At 46.5% G+C, this 20,567-nt stretch overlaps 1 protein-coding gene across 1 annotated transcript in view; it reads left to right on the forward strand.

The window, feature by feature from the left end:
- Nucleotides 1–20,567, forward strand: part of TMEM245 (transmembrane protein 245) — an 85,479-nt gene that overhangs the window by 48,468 nt on the left and 16,444 nt on the right. The window contains exons 9-12 of the mRNA XM_015408251.1: nt 4,207–4,297; nt 13,121–13,219; nt 14,659–14,790; nt 16,990–17,112. Of these exons, the coding sequence (XP_015263737.1) occupies nt 4,207–4,297; nt 13,121–13,219; nt 14,659–14,790; nt 16,990–17,112 (445 nt within the window). The remainder of the gene's footprint in view (nt 1–4,206; nt 4,298–13,120; nt 13,220–14,658; nt 14,791–16,989; nt 17,113–20,567) is intronic.

A 20,567-nucleotide genomic window follows, 5' to 3' on the forward strand; every position in this document is an offset into this window, starting at 1 on the left:
AAAGGATACCCGCTCACCAGCTGGGGAAGAGGTCCCTTCTGAGGGCACATTCCCCTTATCCTCAGCACGGTGCCCTGTTTCTCCTTGACCCTCATGCTCCCTGACAGCGGCAGGGCTGCCAGATCCAGAGTGGGACATATCTAACAAATCCCTGAGAGTCTTTTCTGTGCGCCTAAACTGTCTGCTTCTCCAGGTCAGCCACCTTGGCCTCAAGGGAGCACACACGTTCCCTGAGAACCAGGAGCTCCTTGCACCGAGCACACACCCAAGACTTCTGTTCAGTGGGCAGATAGTCATACATGTGACACTCTGCACAAAACACTGGATAGCCTCCAACCCCCTGCTGGCATTCTGGCTTCATAATTCTTTTAAAATAAGTAAATATGATCCCCCTTTTAAAACCCTTTATATTTATGTGGTTTTTCTTGTCGAAGTCAACTTACCTTTCGGGGAAGACAAAGAGCCTAGGGCCTTGGCTTTCTGGCTCTTCTTGGGCTTCTTACAGAGTCCCTAGTCTAAGAGTCCCTAGGCTAAGAGCCACAGGCAAAGAGCCCTTTAGCTCGCCCTTCGACTCGTGCTTTCTTAAATACTGAATTACAGTCAATCACAGTCAAACAATGACCCTTCCTCTCCCTCTCTCAAGCAGCCAGGACTCTGCAACAACTCTAATCACTTTCACACACTCCCAAACACAGTCCTCCCACACAATATCCTCAGCTGAATCGCCTCAGCTGAAAGCAAGTAAAAAAACACTCACCCCTCTAGCAGCTCTTTCTCCTGCTCAGAGCTCAGCTGGGTCTCACTGGCTTCATTCATTTGACATGGACTTGAAGCCAGTGTAATTGTCTGTATTAAGATAAGCCATGCTCTTGATTAACTGCGATGCACATCTAAGTGTTCTCCAGATTCAAAAGTTCAGTCTACAGAGGAGGGCGGCATTTCCGTAAAGGAAGAAAATCGGTTCAGAGCTTTTGAGGCAACCTAGAATACCGGGCCATAAACTGGGTTGCATTTCAGTGTTGTCTTCCTTGTCGTCATAGAGAATCATCATTGTGGGTGTATCTAGGCATGTCTGAAGCAAGTTGGAAGTTGGCTAGAGCATTGTGGGTGGGCAAATAAAACAGGACGTGGCCCAGAGCTCATTGCAGGCTTGTGAAGGGATGGCCATGGTGGGACAAAAAGCTTCCTTCTCTGCAGCCATTGACTCAGGTGACTCTCATCCAGCAGAGCGTTATAAAATTGTTCAAGGTCTTCTGGCACCTAAAGTATCTCGGTTAGAGGAGGCTTGGTATGTAGTCTGCTATGACACTTTTTCATCGTTCTGGGTTGATAAAAATTGGATTCAGTTGGACTAATTTGTTCGTACGTCCTGGACTGAGGGTATTGGAAGCATCTGCTTGTTAGACATTTTGGAAAGATTGCCCTGACCAATGGATATAACATCTTTGGGGCAGTGAAAGCCATCACCTGCACAGTCGAGCCTTGCCCCTCTTGATTTGCTCCTTGGACTGGCACAATTGCTAGAGGTGGATTAAAATGTGGAATTTGCTGCCAGAGGTTGTATTGATGGCCACAGGAATAAACAGCTTTAAACAGTCTAGTGGCACCTTTAAGACCAACAAATTTTCTAAAGAAGTGCACATGCACACAAAAGCTTATACCCAGAGTTAAACTTTGTTGATCTTAAAGGTGCCACTGGACTCAAATGTCATTCTGAGTGCAATTAGGTGTGGGATAAATGAGTTTCTGAAATAAATATAAGGAAAAGGGTCAGTGGCCATTGGAAGTAAAGGATGGTTTTCATGAAGACTTCATTCAGTTGTCACAGTTGTGGTTTAGCTCCTCCTTCATTGGTGTGCAAAAGTTCAGGTAATTTTGAAGCCATGGGGGGGGAACAGGTTTTTTCCAGGGGGGAAAAAAAGATATTTGGGAAATTTTTATTAATTAAAATATTTATATCTTGCCTTTCCCCATGGCTCAGGGCGGCTAAAAATCACAAGGTAAAACATGCAAAAGAAGTAACCTCCCTCGACCCAAAAGCTGCCTACAGTCTGTTTCCCATTAAAAGTCCTGGCCAATAAAAATGGCCTTGCAGCAGCCCCTGAAATTTCTAAAGGTGGAGCTCTCTTTGTTTTCTCGGGGAGCCCCCAAGAGAGGGCAGCTGTGGGCAATGCATGGGCTCTGGCTGGTGGCAGGTGGGCTACCTGAAGTGGAAGGAAGTCAGTAGGTGGCCACTGCCACAGATCCACCTTAGCTGTCAGCATCTTCATCTGCCCTGTTGTACTCTGTCTGTGTGTGTGGGGTTTATCCTTGCATGTGAAGTTGGCTGAGAACCAAGGGGGTTTAGTATTTAAAACCTTACTTCCCCCCCCCCCCTTACGGGAACACGGAACACCTCCTCCACCCTGATTTTAGGATCTCCCCCCCCCCCATGAGGTGCCACCAGCAAAAGGAATTCCTTTGATCTTGGCCCCTTTGCAAGCTGGAAATCTGTTTGTAGGTGTGTTGTGGGTGTGTTTTGTGAGAGTGTGAGGAAGAGGCGTTGTCAGTCAGTCTTTATTATGGCCCACAAGCCACGCGGAGGCAGAACAAAAAAAAAACATTAATGAATCAACCTAGAATTGTATCTCAACAGATATAATTCAATCCTGATACGTCATCCACTGCAAAAGTTTAGGGAGGAGGCTTTGTGCTGCCTCCCCACTTGTCTCTCTCTGCCAGTGCTGTCCTGCTCAGCACTGGTAGAGCTAGAAGGTAAGTGGGAATAACGTAAGACACTTAGGAAAGAATCAGAAGGGAAATTGCTAGCTAATCTTCTCAATCTTGCTCAATGGCTAGCTAATCCTCTGCATTTCCCCTCATGGGAACGGGTCCAGAACGAAGCATCTTGCCACAGCATCTTGCCACAGAGTCTTGGTATAACTTCCATGTGATCTAACACAATTAGGAACATTCTGTAGCTTGGGAACCATCCAGAATTTAGGGTGCAGGCTCAAGAGTCTCCATCCGAGATGATTGCTGATATCTACATCCAATGAGTTTTGCCTGCCAAAGAGGAAAAAAGCAATAATCAATCAAGATTCCTGGACAGCTTAGACAAATAGTTAAATTGAGGCTGGGATTCAATTTCCCGCATCAGTCGGTCTTCATCTACCTGTCCCGCCTTTCCTGGAATGTAACTTTTAAGTTTTACTTGCCTGATTCCAGCAGATAAGTATTATTCTAAAAGCACATTTATTCTTTCCTAATGCCATCTAGAGGGCTGTCGTTCACATGCAGGCCTCATGGGTTGCCCAATTCTCCCCCCACTCCACGTGGCTTTTGGAAAGGCAGATCCCATGATCCTCGGCATAGCTGTTTTTGTGGGCAAAGGGGACCGACCCCTCCTTCCTTTCTCACCAGCAAAAAAAGTCTGCCTGGATCCAACCCCCCACTGTCTGTTAATATTTATGAAGTTTAAAACTGTGAATGCCTTTGTTGTCTACCAGCAAAATTACAAATACCCCCAAATCCTAAAGAAAGCTACGAAGTGCCGCATCCTGTGGTATCGTAACACTTTTTGCCCTCTGAAAAGGAGAAAAGAGAAAACACAGGTTTTGTAGTAAACAAAAGGTCCTGTAGGCACCCTATGAGAGTAGCAGCATATCTCAGTATTGAGTTAAGCGTCGTAACATTGAAAATGTGAAACTCGGCATTAGAGAATTATCATAGCAGATTAACTGTGGGCAAGTGTAAATTATATTTAAATGACAAATGTATCTTTGAAAATGGGCTATATACATTTATGTTTCCAGAGGAAAAATTGGTGTGTGGGGGATCCTGAGAGGGAAAAGGTTTCCTCCTGTTTTTTCCCCCCGTCACCCTTCACATCACTGGTGGGAGCAGAACTGAAGCCACCAAGGCTTGGAGGAGTTATCAGTCGGATTGAGAATTCTCTTCTCCTTTCTAAAATGAGAGAAGGGGGAGTGTTCGCTTTCTAAATCTCAGTCCCCAGAAAGCATTTATAATGTGGGGAGAGTTTACAGTACTTTTTGAGTAAGTCTTCCAGAAGTAACTAATGCTCTTTCTTTTGAACAAAGCCCAGTGATACTTCGTTAATGGTGATGCGTGTTAACCTACTGTTGCTAAAAATGTTGTGTGTGTATTTATGTACTTTGACATGAAGTATTTGATACAGTTCTCTTTTTTTAAAAAAAAAAACACTAGCTGGCTTCCAGAAGCTCAGGTTATCCAGAAGGCTCTGAATTCAGCTGCCAATAACGTCTATCAATACGGTCGAGAATGGATAACGCACAAGGTACGGTTATGATAATCCAGTATTGATAATCCTACTGCATATTGAATGTTCTTGGGGAGTATCAGTACAGGAGGAAACGAAAGCTGTCTTTCATGGCTCAAAGAATTGGTGGCTAACAGTTTGAAGGCATTCTGCAGCTCTCAGATAGAATAGAAAGTTGCAGTGATTTTTAGTGGTGTCAGTTTATGGCCTGGATTTATTTTATTTTCAGATGATTTCCCCTTAAATGGCATTCTTAGCAACGTAGGTAGCCATGTCTGTTGCAGCAAAAAAAAACAGGAGTCTGATGGTACCTTGAAGACTGACAAGATTTTATTCTAGAATAGGCTTTTCTGCACTCGGGTCCATTTTGTCAGAGGCGTGTAGTGGATCCTCACTGGGCAGACATATATGTATCAGGATATTGTCAGGTAGCCCTGTCATGGATCTGGAATGTGGAGGGGTGCCCTCCTCCTCCTTGTTCTCAGCTCTTCCCTGTCCCGCTACTGTGTGCTCTCTCAGGCTTGACCTTGTAGTCTCCAGCTGCATTTTACTCGACTGGGAAAGCAACAGCTTTTTGCTTTGCCCGCTTCCTCGCTTGCTTTCGCCCGCCCGCATGAATTATAATAATTGGCTTCTGCTCATTGGGGGTGTGTGTTTGATTTCACTATAAGTCAGAGGCCCTTATACTGACGGCTATTCCTGACACAAGCTGTACACGTGTTCTTTAGTACTGGAACCACTAATAACCAGTTATCTTCTTCTGAAGCCCTGTGTGGTGTGACCTGCCTAGGGAGCCTGACAGATATGAAGGAAAAAAAGGTTGCAAGGATCAGGTTCAAAGGGCATGGAATACAGGCAGTACATGGTCCAATGGACCAGTAAAATTCACACGTAACGAAGAAAAGAACAGAGATAGTGCAATGGTATTCATTGGTGTTAACATGATTTTCCTAGTTTATGTCTATAATGATGCAAGTATTCCATTGTAATGTCCAATGCTAAATGTCCAGTTTAGCAGCTGGCCTGTTCTGTGTAAAGAGAAGATGACATTTTTGGTGGTATATTTTGCAGAGGAGGGACCAGACAGTAGGTGATGTGAAAGACCTCCACCTGAGACCCAGGAGAGCCACTGCTAGTCTGAGTAGACAGTGCATTCAGCTGTGAATCCTTGTCCAAGGAACTGGAGCATATGTGATGTACTCAAGGTCGTAGCTAGAAGCACATAGGTGTATAGAAGATGTGCACAGATCACACCTTTAATGGGCTGGTGTGAGGGACAACCAAAGTAATCATTCTGATCATAGATCTGTATGCCACTCACTTGCTGAATCCTGAGGCAATTTCTCTTCCATCAGTGCCTAAATGTTACCTCATAGCATTAGGCTTTGTGCTCAGGCAATGTGGATACATGCCAGTTTTCCACAATAAGGCAAGGCAAAGGGGCTTGCTTGCCAAACACAGACCATCGTGAAGGCTCAGACAATGAGGCTAAAGAAACTTCAGAACCCTTCTCTAAAGAAATGCCTTCACTTGCTCTTGATCATGCTGTAGAAGAAGAAGAGAAGAGATTGGATTTATACCCCGCCCTTCACTACCCAAAGGAATCTCAGAGCAACTTACAAACATCCTTCCCTTCCCGTCTCCACAGCAGACACCCTGTGAGGTGGGTGGGGCTGAGAGAGCTCTGACAGAAACTGCTTTTTTTCAAGAACAGCTGTGCCAGGCTTGCCCAAGGTCATCCAGCAGGTGCAAGTGGAGGAGTGGGGAATCAAACCCGGTTCTCCCAGATCAGAGTCAGCACACTTAACCACTACACCAAACTGGCCATGCCACCGCTTGATCAAAGTTCCTGGTTCCAGTGGGTAACATAACTGCCTGCACCTGCCATAATTAGGCCTTAGACAAAAGGTCTGTGATTCTGTGGCATTTCCCTGGCTAGCAGGATAGCAGGTGGGGCTGAGTTCAAAGAGCTTTGGATCTCAACAGTTTCTGCTTATAAAGGGAAATGGGGCAGGAGAAGAGGTAAGGTGCCAGAAGATTGGAGGCGGGCAAATGTCGCCATCTTCAAGAAGGGGAAAAAGGAGGATCTAGGTAACTAATGACCTACCAGCTTGACATCTATACCTGGAAAAGTTTTAGAACAAACCATCAAACAGTCCTTGAGCATTTAGAAAAGACGGCTGTGATTACTAAGAGCCAGCATGGGTTTCTCAAGAACAACTCATGTCAGACTAACCTTATCTCTTTTTTTGAGAAAGTTACTATCTTGCTAAATCAGGGAATAGCTGTAAACATAGTTTATCTTAATTTCAGTAAGCTGTTGGTAAGGTTCCACATAATATTCTTTTTTTTCCCAATTAAGTTTTTTATTAATTTCAAACTCTTACAAGTTATTTAAAAGTTGTTCTACAACAAAAAGTAAATTTAACATTCTTTGATAGTAGTCTTCCACAAATTGCCAATCCTATTCTGTTTCTACTTCATTGATAAATTATAATCTTTAATTAATCCCGTAGAATTGGCACGCCTAGGTTAATATTTCTGCCTCTCAAAATTGCTCCAGTACAGTTGCACTTGTAAACACTATCTCCCATAATTTCCCTTTAAATCTCCTTATTTTATAACCATGTGTTCTATATATATTTTATTTCTAAATCATTATAATAAGATGAGTTACAATAAAGTAAAATAAAAAGTAAGCTACAAACTGAAAATATATCTCTCCATTTCTTAGTTCTGCTCTCTTAGATCTTACTACATTCTGTTCTTCCTCTTCAAACTGGAGCTCTTCTAATTGGCATTCCCTCATCTGGGACTCCGGAGCAATTCCGGAGAAGACTCTCGCTGGAGTCTTGCCCATTGGGGGGGGGGTTTCCCAATAGCCCTGCCCTCGTGCTCCCCTACACTTTATGTTCCAGGCTGCTTTGCTTAGGGGGAAATATATGGCAAAAAGGGGAAAGGGAGAGAGAGAAGAGAAAAACAAAATAATAACTCTATAGCTGCAATCTCCTCCAGTGCATGTCTTTACAATCTTCTGGTGCATTCATCTTCTTTTGCTTGTCAGTTCTTGGACTTCTAGCCTGAGTCCGATTCCAATGCCTTCAGAAGCTCTTCGCCGGATATTAAGTCATTTATATTTAGGAGTCATTTATATTTATTTATTTACTCACTTCATTTGTGGATCCCGCCTTTCTCCCCAGTGGGGACCCAAAGCAGCGTACTTTGGTCTCCTCTCAGCCTTCCTCACAAGGTTGTTGTGGGGGTAAACTGGAGGAAAGAAGGACGAGGTAGGCTGCTTTCGGTCCCCGTTGGGGAGAAAGGCAGGGATATAAATGAAGAAAAATACCTTTTTTACTTTTTAGAAGTTTTGTTCCTGGATTTTGAGTTTCTCCCCCTCCTTGTTGTGTTTTCTGTTTTTTTTTTAAAGACATACATTTTTTAACATTTAAAAATGAAGTAAGTAAATAAATGAATGGCTTCTCATTTTGGGCCTAAGTTTCCCATGGCTTCTGCATGGTTTAGTTGAAAGCAAAATGTGTATAGGAAAAGCTGTGGGGCCCACTGCTCCGCATGGGACTGTCTCCCAGCCAGCAGTGATAGCAGATCACAGTACTTCAGGGGTTAAGGGCGAAAGAGAATTATTAATCACTCCCCAGAAGGTTAAGCAAGCCAGCTCACCGAAAATGTAGGTTTCCCCAGGTATTTGAATATTGCCTGCAGGAAGAGAGGTGAAGAACATGAGTGAAGTAACTTCTGTATCCACCCAAGATGGCCTTTTCCATACTCAGCAACCACAGATCTTCGACATGGTCTCTGTGCTTTCACACCCATGGGATCTAGTGCGCACGCGCTGGATCGATCAGCATTGTAGCAAGCGCTTTAACGGATTTTCGTGCCCAGACCTTGGGCATGCACAGGAACCCCACCGTGCATGCCCAGAGGGGAGGGCGCGGACATCCCGCCAGTTTCTTTCTTACCGCCACGTTGGAAATACCTCTTTCTCGTCAGTCTGATCGGTTCGCTTTTTTGGCTATTTGCCTCACGGCTCTTCAGATTTTTCCTCACTTTATTCTCTTTTCTTTAGTACTTCTTCATTTGTTCTTTCAAAAAACTAAAAAAAAAAAGATTTATTTTCAGCTGAGGGGAAAGTTGCCGGTTTACCTCAGTGTGGCCTTCGGGACCCACCCCTTCTTTCTTCTTCGCTGTTTATTTTTATGGAGAAGAAGTGAGGCTTTTTTAACCAGTGCAAGGGTTGCAGCAGTAAACTTGCTCCACCTGACCGTCATACCCTCTGTATTTTTTGTCTGGGAGAGTCTCATCGACCTGAGTCCTGTTGCCACTGTGCTCGCTTTTCAAACCAGACAAGAAAAAATCGAGCTGCGCACCTTAAAGTGGCGCTCCTTGAGTCGGCTTTACATCCTCCCACAATGATGGAGTCCGAGAGGCCTTCAACACTGATGGCTCCAGCATCGAGGCCCTTTTCCGATATTGGTCAACCGACATCGAAACCACCGACATTGAAGGTGAAAAAGAAGGCCAAACCAAGTAAGGAGCACAAGTCCGCAAAGAAGGGCTCCTCTAAGTCCCTTAAGGTGGCAAAGAAGGGGAAGGTAGCAGTGTCTGCACTGGGTGATGCCCCTAAAGTGCCTCCCGCTCCAACAGCAGTATTGATACCGGAGGCCCAAGCCCCTCGACTGATACCGACCATTCATCTCTTGGACTCCCCTATACACCAACTGGAGCGTCCTTACTCCGATATCGAGACGGTAGAGCTCCTAAGTCATCAGATGGATGCAGAGCCTGCTCCCTCTCCATCCCCATCGTCGACATCGACGGTATCGGAGGCTCCCGGCATCAGTTCACGTCGGAATCGACATGCTTGCAGGGTCGCCCTCCACGTTTGCATATTCAATCTGTCGATATCGACGACCGAGATTACAGGGACTGCTCTCAAAGACAGGCTGCCGCTTTGTCCCCGAGACGTCCAAGGTCCAGATGTCGATCCCCCTGAGTCTTTCTACCCCCCCCACACCTCTGTCTTGGGATCACAGTTCCAAAGCGGGATGGAGGCATTCAACCCATATTAGATCTAAGGGCACTGAACTGTTTTGTGACCTACCACCGCTTCCGCATGGTGTCCCTGCAACAGATTATGACGCTTCTTCAGAAACACGTCTGTATGGCCACCCTCAACCTCCAAGACGCGTACTTCCACCTCACCATCCACCCCTCCTACCGCCAATACCTGTGCTTCGCAATTGGTCGACAGCATTACCAGTATGCAGCCCTTCCATTCGGCCTCTCAAGCGCCCCAAGAGTCTTCACAAAGACTATGATTGTCGTTGCAGCTTTCCTCCGTCTCAGGGGTATTTCCATCTACCCCTGTATCAACGATTGGCTTTTGGTCGCACCTTCCGAGAATGCACTGATCTCAAACATCAGCGAGACACTGGCACTCTTAGAAAATCTGGGCCTACAGGTCAATTGGGAAAAGTCTCAATTATGTCCAGTCCAAAGAATGCAATACATTGGTGCTATATTGGATTCCAAGACATGCATGGCTTACCTGCCTCAGGACAGAGCGGCAGACATAATTTCTTTAGCCACCGTCATATATACCCAACCTTCTGTCACTGCCTTCCAAATTCAGAGGCTTCTCGGCCTTATGGCTGCAACTACGTCGGTTCTCGTCTTTGCCAGACTAAAAATGTGTTGTCTACAACTGTGGTTTATCCGCAAGTATGTCCCAACGAAAAACACACATACCATCGTCCTAACCCCTTCTCCCAACATACGAGACTCGTTACTTTGGTGAACTGTCCCTTCCAATATCTTCCAGGGAGCACCTTTCCATCTTCCATCACCCCAAATCACCCTGACCATGGATGCTTCCCTGTCGGGCTGGGGTGGACACATGATGGGCATGTGTGTCAGAGGCAAGTGGAACACCCACAAACAAGGTCGGCACATAAACTTCCTGGAACTGCTTGCAATACAGTTCGCTGTCAAGAGTTTCTTACCACTGATCAATGGGAAATGTGTTACGGTCCTCACGGACAACACCACTGCACTCACTTATGTCAACAAGCAAGGAGGCACGGTCTCCCTATGTCTCTGCAACCTTGCCATCCAGTTATGGGACTTTTGCATCACCCACTACATCTTCTTGATAGCCACGCACACCCCAGGCCACATGAATGTGCAGGCAGACCATCTAAGTCAAGCAGGGCTCAGTCTCCACGAGTGGGAAATGATCCCGACCTACCTCCTCCCACTCTTCCGCAGGTGGGGAGCTCCCCAAGTCGATGTTTTTGCCACCAGAGCCAACAAAAAGTGCCCTCTGTTTTGCAGCCGAGGAGGCAGGGACTCACATTCTCTAGGAGACGGTCTCCTTTATCCTTGGTCCAAGAACCTCCTTTACCTGTTCCCTCCCTTACCCCTGCTTCTGAGAGTAGTCCGCAAAATCGTCAGAGACGGTGCGGACTGCATATTGATAACCCCATGGTGACTGAGGCAACCATAGTTCTCGACCATCCTCGAATTGTCAACAGGGATATACCACCAATTCCCTCTGGCACAGGACCTCCTCTTCCTGTCCGACTCCCCTGTCCTACATCACAACGTGCCACGCTTGAAATTGACAGCGTGGAGAATAACGTCAACGGTTTTTCCACCCGCGTAGCAAACGTTCTACTGAATGCCAGGAAACCTCCTACGCGAAGGTCCTACCATTATAAATGGCAAAGATTCTGTTCTTCCCTAGGTGATGATGCCCCTCGAGCCACCTCCGCAGGTCTCGAGAAAGTTTTCCCATTTCTCCTATCCCTCGCTGATGCGGGACTTTCCCACTCATCGTTAAGCGTTTATTTGGCCGCCCTTTCGGCCTACCATGTTCAAGTTGACGGATGCACTGTTTTCCCATCCGCTTTCAAAACGTTTTTTAAAAGGTTTATTGCATCTCTACCCTCCTGTCAAAACTCCTGTTCCCTGGGACCTTCCTCTAGTTCTTCGCCAGCTCACGAGGAAACCCATTGAGCCACTCGCAACTTGCGATATGAAATGTCTGTCGTGGAAGACGGCCTTTCTGGTTGCTGTCACCTCTGCAAGGCGAGTAGGAGAAATACTGGCTTTCAGGCATGACACGCCATACTTGTCCTTTTTGCCAGACGGCGTACGCCTCGTACCTGACATCTCGTTCCTGCCAAAGGTAGTGTCAGAATTCCACCTACAAGCAGAGCTCTTCCTCTCGGATTTCTTCCCGGCTCATCCTCAGAGGACAGACTGTTACACACCTTATATGTGAAGCGTGCGCTCCTGTTCTATCTGAATAGAACCCGTTCGATGAGACGTGACTCCCAACTATTCGTCTCGTACGCACCATCAAGGCTGGGGACTCCCATCACGGCTCAGCGCCTCTCAAAGTGGATTGCGGGTCTCATCCGCCTCTTTTACCTGATTGCCAAACAGCCATTGCCTGGCCCTATCAGGGCCCATTCAACCCGAGCTGTTGCTGCTTCCACTGCCTTCCTCCAGGGAGTGCCCCTGACGGACATTTGCAAAGCCGCTACGTGGGCCACGCCTAACACCTTCATCAGGCACTACGCCCTAGTAGGGGTGTGCAAAAAAAATAAAATTCGGTAAAATTCGGATTCGGGTTTATTGGACCCGAATTTTTTCGGGAAACCCGAAAAAACCGAATATCTATATCGGTAAAGCATAGATATCCGAAAATTTTCGGAAAACCCGAAAAATTCGGGTCCATTATAACCAATGGGGCCATTGAAGTCAATGGCAAAAATCCTCTTGAAACTTTGCTGGGGGCTGGGGGGGAGGGGGTTTGGGGTAGAGGCTCCAAACTTGGAGGGTGCTTACTGGAACCTCTCCCCATCATACTCACCAAGTTTCAAGAGGATTGGACCAGGGGGTCCAATTTTATGGGCCCCCAAGCAGGTGCCCCCGAGATCAGCTTGCTGCAGTGTTTATTGCCGGTTTGCAATATGATGGCTGTTCTGGGTCCCCTCTTCCCCCCTCCCTCCTGAAAACAGGAGCTAGAGGCGGGAAAGGGGGAAACGGCGGGGAAACGGGGTTTCCCGGCCGCCTTTTAAAGTTTAAAGAGCAAAAAGCCGTTTTTTGGCAATGCCAAAAAATGCCGAAAAAATCCCGAATTTTTTCAGGATTTTTTTTGGCTTTCGGACAAGCGCTCAGATTGCCATTTCGGGATCCCGAAAGCCGAAAAAACCCGAAAAGCAATTTTTTCAGGGTTTTTTTTCGATTCGGGATTCCGAAATGCACATCCCTACGCCCTAGACGTCCGCAAAAACTCTAATACCAACATGGGACGTCGCATTCTATCTTCAGCTACACAGTAAGGACCTGCCAGCACCCTCCTCCAAGTAGGCCACTGCTCGCTAATCTCCCATGAGTGAGAAGCACAGAGACCACGTCGAAGATAAACAGGTTGCTTACCTGTAAGTGGTGATCTTCGAGTGGTCATCTGTGCATTCACACCACCCGCCCTCCTTCCCTGCTGCTGTCAGCTTCTACATTTTCAATAGGGGTTAATTTGCTGCGGTTTGAAGGAACTGGCAGGATGTCCGTGCCCTCCCCTCTGGGCATGCGTGGTGGGGTTCCTGCGCATGCCTGAGGTCTGGGCGCGAAAATCCGCTAAAGAGCTTGCTTCAATGCCGATCGATCCAGCGCGTGCGCACTAGATCCCATGGGTGTGAATGCACAGATGACCACTCGAAGATCACCAGTTACAGGTAAGCAACCTGTTTATCTCTTGCCACGCTGACCACTTCTGACAGCTTCTTTTCAGCTCTCCCTTTTTGTCTTTTTCAGCTCCATAAAATACTAGGAGAAAAAGTGAACAACACAGCTCTGATTGAGAAGCAAGTTTTGGTGCTTTGGGACAGATTGTACCACTCTTGGTTTGTGAAAGTAAGCATTTTGGGCATATTCAAGGGTATTTAGTAATGCTTACATGAATAATAATTAGAGAACCTGCTAGAAATCTGAGTGCTGTCTAGTGGTGTTAGGATATTCCCAACATATTCAAATAGATAGCCGAGGCCTTTATGTTTCCAGTTATCTCGTATCTACATGAGGAATGTGGTGGAGGGACCGACATGCATTCATGGGTGGCTTCACATTTCACCCCATGTATTCAATAGTGCTAAATCTCTGGCCTGTACAGAGACTTTGTAAATGTGAGTCTGGGGAGATGGAAACTATTGAACACATGATGTTTAGATGTAAGTGGTACAATGAGGTTTGAGAGAGATTGATTCAACCTCTTATTGAAGAGATGCCTGGGCAGACAGACTCGGATCGTTTTAATAAACTGTTATCGGATGGAAATCACTCTATTACTAACATTGTGGCTAAATTTTGGGTGGCATGCTGTTGCATTTGAAAAGTACAGCTTAACTTGTAAAACTGCAAATATCTCCTTTTTACTGTGGTTTTTTTTTTTAGTGAATCTGTTATATGTATTCTATATTTTTATATTGTATATTTTGCAATATTTTATTTTGGTGCCCCTTGCCGAAGTGTGTGGATTGCTCTGGCTGGATGCCGTAATAAGATTCCATTCATTCACCCCATGTAAATTTCAGGGAGCAAATCAGGGTCTGAAGAGGCCCAAAGAGTTGTTGTGTCAGGTCCCTGTCATATGGGCTCTTTAATCCAGTGTGGTTTCTGAAGGCAAATTGCCTTTTTTAAAGGTTTCACACACCTGAAGGATGAAGTGCAGCAACAACAACAAAAATCAGAACAAGACAGATTTTGGAAAACCTGGATTAAGGCTTCATTAACTGGCCCAGGCCCTGGTTAGTATTTAGATGGGAGACCACCAAGAAAGTGCAGAGTTGCTGCACAGAGGCAAGCAAGAGCAAACCACTTGCCGGGGTTGCTAGGCAGAGGCAGGCAATGGCCAAACTACTTACCCTAACCTGGATAACGCCAGGCTAAACTGATCTTTTCAGATCTCAGAATCTAAGCAGGATCGGGCCCTGGTTACCGCTTGGATGGGAGACCACCAAGGAAGTCCAGGGTTGCTACACGGAAACAGGCAGTGGCCAGCCCCTTCTGAATATTCCTTGTCTTGAAAAGCCTACAGGGTTGCCATGAGTCTTGACCTGACAGGTCTTTCCACCACCCCCAACTGCAGGAGGACAGCATTTTCCCCTTAAGGCAGGTGAAACTGTTAAAAAACTTTCATTTGCCTTTCAGAAGCCAAACCATGTGAAAGAGCCTCTTTGAAGGAGGCCGAGATCACTACTGCGTATTCATTAGTTTGGGGAGGTGGGTGTCCCTCATGTACTCTTACACCTGTGTTCCTTAAAATTCGGTCTGTGAAATACTCCTTTGTTTGACAGAACACGACACATTCAGGAAGACACAAAGGCCACAAGCCACATGTAGGCCGTCAGAACAGCTGGCCAGTAGAGATGCTGGATTGGCAAGATGTCGCCTCTTTTGTTCATGAGAACATTGAGACGTTTCTTTCGGTATGTAAAACATTTTTATAGTAAAATGGGGGGGGGATGCCTCTCTCTGTAAAATGACAACTGTCTTCGAGTGCAGCAGCACCTGAGAGACCAGCAAGCGTCTCTGGATGTAAGCTTACAAGAGCTCCCTTTGTCTCAAAAGCTTCTATTCTCAAAAATCTTACTGGTTTCGGAGGTGTTACAAGATGCAAATCGAGCTGTTCTACTGCAGACTAATACAGCTACCCTCTGAAAGTAGCGCCATAAAATGACTTCTCCGTTCCCTCACTGAAGCTGCACTTTTCATGTAGGCCTTTGTAGCAGCTTTTCTGTCACACCCTAATGATGTGGTTTTAGGCTAAGACGTTGCCAGGATCCAGCAGTGAGGTGCTTCGTTTTCGGGAACCTTGAGGTGCATTTCATTCTCCAGTCTGCGCACACTGTTGTATATGTTCTGAGCAAAGCCACAGTGTGTCTGTATTTCTGAGACTTGGTATTAGAGAGTCACGGTTGGATCCAGACCAAACTGACAGTTGTCAACGATTTTTTCCCCTTCCCACTGCAGACCCTCCCCATGTCATTCCTCAGGGTCCCCTATTTCCCAGAGCAGCATTTTGTGGTGATCAGGGGACTGTAGTGGGGGGGGGGGAGGGCACGAAAGTGGTGTTCTGACAATTGAAATTTTAGTCTAGATCCAGCCCTCAGCCTGTGTGTTTGGTTTTTCTAGTCGCCCCCCCCCCCCTTTTTTTCCTTTTTGCGTATAATTTGTCCAGTTGAGTCACTCCTCTCTGCCAAAAACATCTGCATGGGGTGAAGTACATGATTTCTAGCAGCACTAGAAACTTTTAATAGTGTTTAGGGATGAGCACAAATTGGTTCACGAATGAAAGTTTGTGAGAACATTTTGGCAGGTTCATGGTTTGCGAAGTGATGTTTGCAAACTAAAGGGCCGTCATGAACTTCTACGAATTTCAAAGCAGTTCATAGTGATTTGTGAAGAGCAGAAAGCAGCTTTTAGTTTAAATGGCTTGGAGCCATTTAACCCTCTGCTTTCTGCTCCGCATGAAAAGTGGAGGGGAGCAGAAAGCAGGGGTCATGAACCAATGCAAACCGGTTTGATTAACAAACCAAGCTCCCGGTTCGTATCAGTTTGTGGTTCGAGCTACAAACCATGAACTGAACCACAAAAACGCGGTGCCCATCCCTAGTGTTTAGACTCCACTAATTCCACACTGAGACTCTTTTCTGCAAATCTCAGCAGGAGCCCTCTTTTAAATAAAACATACCCTGGCTTATTGTGCAGTTTATATCCTACTAGCTTTGTCATGAACCCCCCCCCCCCCCGTCTGAAACACCCACCCCTTTTTGTCATTTTTAAAAAATCTCTGTTCAACTTTGTGTCTGTCTTCTAGCACTGGCTAACTGTTGTGTCCTCCTTGCCTTTTTAAAATCTCAAACCAGTGTTTTAGAACAAGATTGCGCAATTTACTATTACAGCCATTCAGATCCCCTCCAAAGCCCTGGCAGACAGGCAGGCCTTGCAGTGCCTCCTGGAGATCTTCAAGGAGGGCCCCCCCCCCACCTCTTCAGGGAGCCCCTTCCACAGAGCTGGAACCATAATGCGCAACTTAAAGCAGTTTTGTTCTGAAAGCATTTCGCAGTATAGATGAGGCACACAGCTCCACCTGCTCTGAAGTTTAGTCCACTGATAATCAGTGGTACGTGTTGCAGATCCCTCCCAAATAACTTGAGCAAGACTCGAGTCCAGTAGCACCTTTAAAAGGACCTACAAGATTTCCAGGGTGTATGCTTTCGGGAGTCCAGGCTCCCTTCGTCAGGTATCTCACCCCCTGGAAATCTTGTTGGCCTTGCTGTTTTCCTGCAGACCAACACTGCTGCCCACCTAAAACGACACAGATGACTTGTTTCTGTTGGTGTTGAAGAATGCCTATTAGACTTTGTGGTTTTGCGTTTGCCCTGTAATGTTGCTTGAACATATTTTGAAGCAGTTTGCCATCACACCAGAAAAGAATCAGTGTGACTTTCCAGATATGCCATACTCTGCTGCCAGTGCTGATGCTACCAAGAACGGGAAGTCATTCTCCTCCTTATAAGGAATGCATTTTGCACTCCTTAAGCACTGTGTGTTGGAATCACTTGTGTGTGTGAAAAGTTTTGCCAAGCTGCTGTCTTTCGGCATCCCACTTTGTTCTCTTCCAGATCCTGGAATCCCTGTGGATAGTGATGAGTCACAACGTGGGCCTCCTTTTTACCACCGTTACAACTTTAGTAACTGTCCTCTTCTACAGCGGCACTGCCCTTCTCAATTTTGTGCTTTCGCTGGTAAGCACGGTTCTTTTACATTGTTTACACTGTACAGTTCTGTCAAGCGTAATCTTTTCTGGAGTATGACTGTGGGCTCGGTCGGGAACATTTTCCTTTTCAGTAGGAGTTCTGTGCTTAAGCTGCATTGTCCCAGCCTCCATAAACCCAGTAATCGGTGGGTGAGCGCGCTGCCCCATACTGTGTGTCCGGCACAGAGATGCTCTTTCTGCTGGGCTTTTGCGGCCTCTGCCACTGTTAGATCCAAGAGATTCTCCTCATCTGAAACAGAGAGCGACATTCTCACACACACACACACACACCCCTTGCTCCTCCTTGGACCTCACAAGAAGGAAAGCCTGTCTGCGAACCCGTTGGCCAATGCAGCTAGGACAGGGGGGGCCCCAACCTTTTTGAGCCTGTGGTCACTTTTGGAATTCTGACACGGGGTGGTGAGCACAGCCACAAAATGGCCCCTTTTGGAGCAGAGCCAACCACTGACACACAGAGGATGCCCAAGTGCAGGGGGCAAAGAGGAGTAAATTTAAAAAGCTCGCTGGGAAAGAGGAGTTAAGAGAGAGAAAACAACTCTGTCATGGCAGCTGTTGCTAAAATGTCATTTTAATCTGCACAGCCAATCAGAAGCCCCATTGGGAAAAAGCCCACCTGGCCCCACCCACTTTATAAAAAGACTTGGTGGCTGCCATGCTGCCCCTGGGTGTACCTCGTTGGCAATGCTCCCTCTCAGCTGTGGAGTCCTGTGAGCAAAAATTCTAGTTCGCAAGCTGCTGGCATTAAAGTTGTGAGCAAGCGACTTGGCTATGGCATAAATTAGTTTGTTCTGGAGCTGTCCTTCCTGAACTAAGAAAAGTGTGTGAGCCGGAGGCTAAAAGACTGTGAGCTAGCTTGCACTAACTCAACTTAGAGGGAACACTGCTCGTTGGGGACCCCTGATCAAGGACCACTATTCCCATGTCCTCTCAGCCCCGTGAACGTTTGCTCCTGTCTTCAGCCCCCCCCCCCTGGAAGGCCTGTGTCCTCTTCCAAAGCCCCACCTTTTATATCCGACTTATCCATGTTAGCACATTCCACATATTCAAGAATATAATTTACCAGCTCAGTTTAGTAAAATTAATAGATTGAAATATGCCGGTGTGTTGAATAAATGCTGGTGTGTTGAATAAACTGAGGGGGGGAGGCTTTGCTGTGTGGCCCTTGTGTTTTGGGGGTCACTTTCACTATTCCCTCTAAGCTGAGTTAGTGTGAACTAGCTCACAGTTTTTTAGTCTCCGGCTCACACATCTTTGTCTTGGCTCAGGAAGGGTGGCTCCACAGCAAACTAATTTACTCAGTAGCCAAATCGCTCACTCGCAACCTTAATGCCGGTAGCTCACAAAGTAGAATTTTTGCTCGCAGGACTCCACAGCTTAGAGGGAGCATTGACTTAGGACTCCTCTTGAGTGTAGGCTGGTTGGCTTGTGAGCAATAGGTGGCTGCATGTGAGGAGGAAGCAAAAACTGCTCAGAAATGTGAGGAGCAGTGAGTGCCGTGGTCTTCTCTAGTAGGGAGCAGAGGGTAGACACATTGGTGGGTAACTCTGAGTGGAATACGGTAGCCAATTCTGAGAGTTTACACTGTGGGGGAGGGGGTTGACTGTCAGACCCTGTGGTGTTTCACTGAGTGTGCATTTCTGGGACGCAGTTAGTCTGTTGTGGGAAAGTTGACTTCCTTGGCCTTGGTTGGAGGAAATGTTAATATGAAGCGTTGGATCGCTTCTTTCATGGTTGTCTGAGGACAAGGTAGTTGTGTATAGCGCTGCCGCTGGAGGCAGGTGTTTAGCTTCTTTGCCCTTGCAGTGCCCCCAGCCAGTGGGGAGAGATCTGGTGGTGGGACAAGTCCCCATGCTTTGTTGGGGTCCATGGAGCATGTCAGGATACCAGCCAGTCCTCTCCAGCGGAAAATGGACAGAAACCAGCATTTTGTTAATGCAAACCCAGATTTGAATTATTCTCAGAGATACAAATCTCAGTTCTACAAACTAACCGTAGCTAAAATTAAACCGCAGATTCCCGTGACATCTAAACAGAGTCCAAATGTGGTGGTATTAGTGAAGGGTGAGGCGGCTGCTTCCTTTTTCAGCTTTGTGTTTTGACAGCTGCTACCCATGAGAAATGCAGTGGGCGGAACACAGCCCTGTGACCTGTGATAACCTTGGCCTTGGATCCTGAGCTGGGTTCTGTCAAGGACTCTGGTGTGTGTCTGTGTGTGTTGGGAGGAAGGGGGGGGGGGAGGCTGGCCTTGACTCGAAAGCTGATTATGTTAGATTACGTTTTGCTGCATGTAGACTGTTGCTTGCTAGAAAATAACGGTTTGCTGCTAGTAATAAGGTTTCAGAGGAAGCTTAGGAACAGAAAGAACTTTTGCCCCACTTTGTCAAAAGTTTTTTTGGGGGGAAGCATTCAGTCAATGCCTTGCCCTCTGCTCTTCTGGAAGGCAGGTATCTTTGCATTCCTTATCCCCAACAGGTTTGTCCTCATCAAACAGGAAAGGCTGAGACAGTTGACCACGTATTATTACACTGTCCCCACTATGATGGCATACATTCCCAATATATGACACCGATTTTAATAAATTCCCCCCGGAATTCTACACTTCCTGTCTTCCTTCAGACTCCTCTAAAGAAAGAGTCTTTTCACACTACCTTTCTAAACCTAATGGTTTCCATTATTGTCCCATCGTGGAATAAGCCAGTACAGGGATGGCTGTTTCACACAGCATTTCCCTTCCAGTAAGGAGCTGCCTCCGAAGCGGTGTGTCATTTTAAACTGCGCAGCTTTCTTTTCCCGCCATCCCCCCCCCCCGCATGCAAGATCTTCCTGAGAGGGTTTGTTTAAAAAAACATTCTATTGGGAGCGCTATGGCGCTGAAGCAGGACCACAAATCATCGCCATAGCAACCCCCTGAAGATGCATGGACTCCATTTAGATACATTGACATTTGCTACTGCTGTCACTTGGAAACAAGAAGCTCACTGGATACAGAGTTCAAGCACGGGGGAAGGGGGAACCAGACCGTTTTGAAACCCAGAAAGCTTTCCTTCCTTCCTTAACTCCCACAAACCATGGAGAGTGTGTGCTTGTGTGCGCGATCGCCTGAGTCTACACTTCCTCTAAAGCAAACTTTTATAAAATTGACCAAACATCTGTCTCACCATTCACTTACGCACCGATCTCCCACTTAAACACGCTGTCCAATCAGCTACCTGTTTCCAGGTGACAGAGGTAGCAAATGTCAGTGTATCTAAACAGAGTCTAGGCATCTCAATGGGTTTGCTATGGCACTGATTTGTGGTCCTGCTTCAGCGCTATAGTGCTCCCAATAGAACATTTTAAAAAAGAGGACAATCACACGCGAGGAGAAAAAGGGTGTGGGGAAAAAAAGTGATTTCAGGAAGCACTATGGGGCATTTTACACAG

This window comes from Gekko japonicus, unplaced genomic scaffold, assembly GCF_001447785.1.
Source record: "Gekko japonicus isolate JY-2015 unplaced genomic scaffold, Gekko_japonicus_V1.1 scaffold227, whole genome shotgun sequence".
Classification (NCBI taxonomy): domain Eukaryota; kingdom Metazoa; phylum Chordata; class Lepidosauria; order Squamata; family Gekkonidae; genus Gekko; species Gekko japonicus.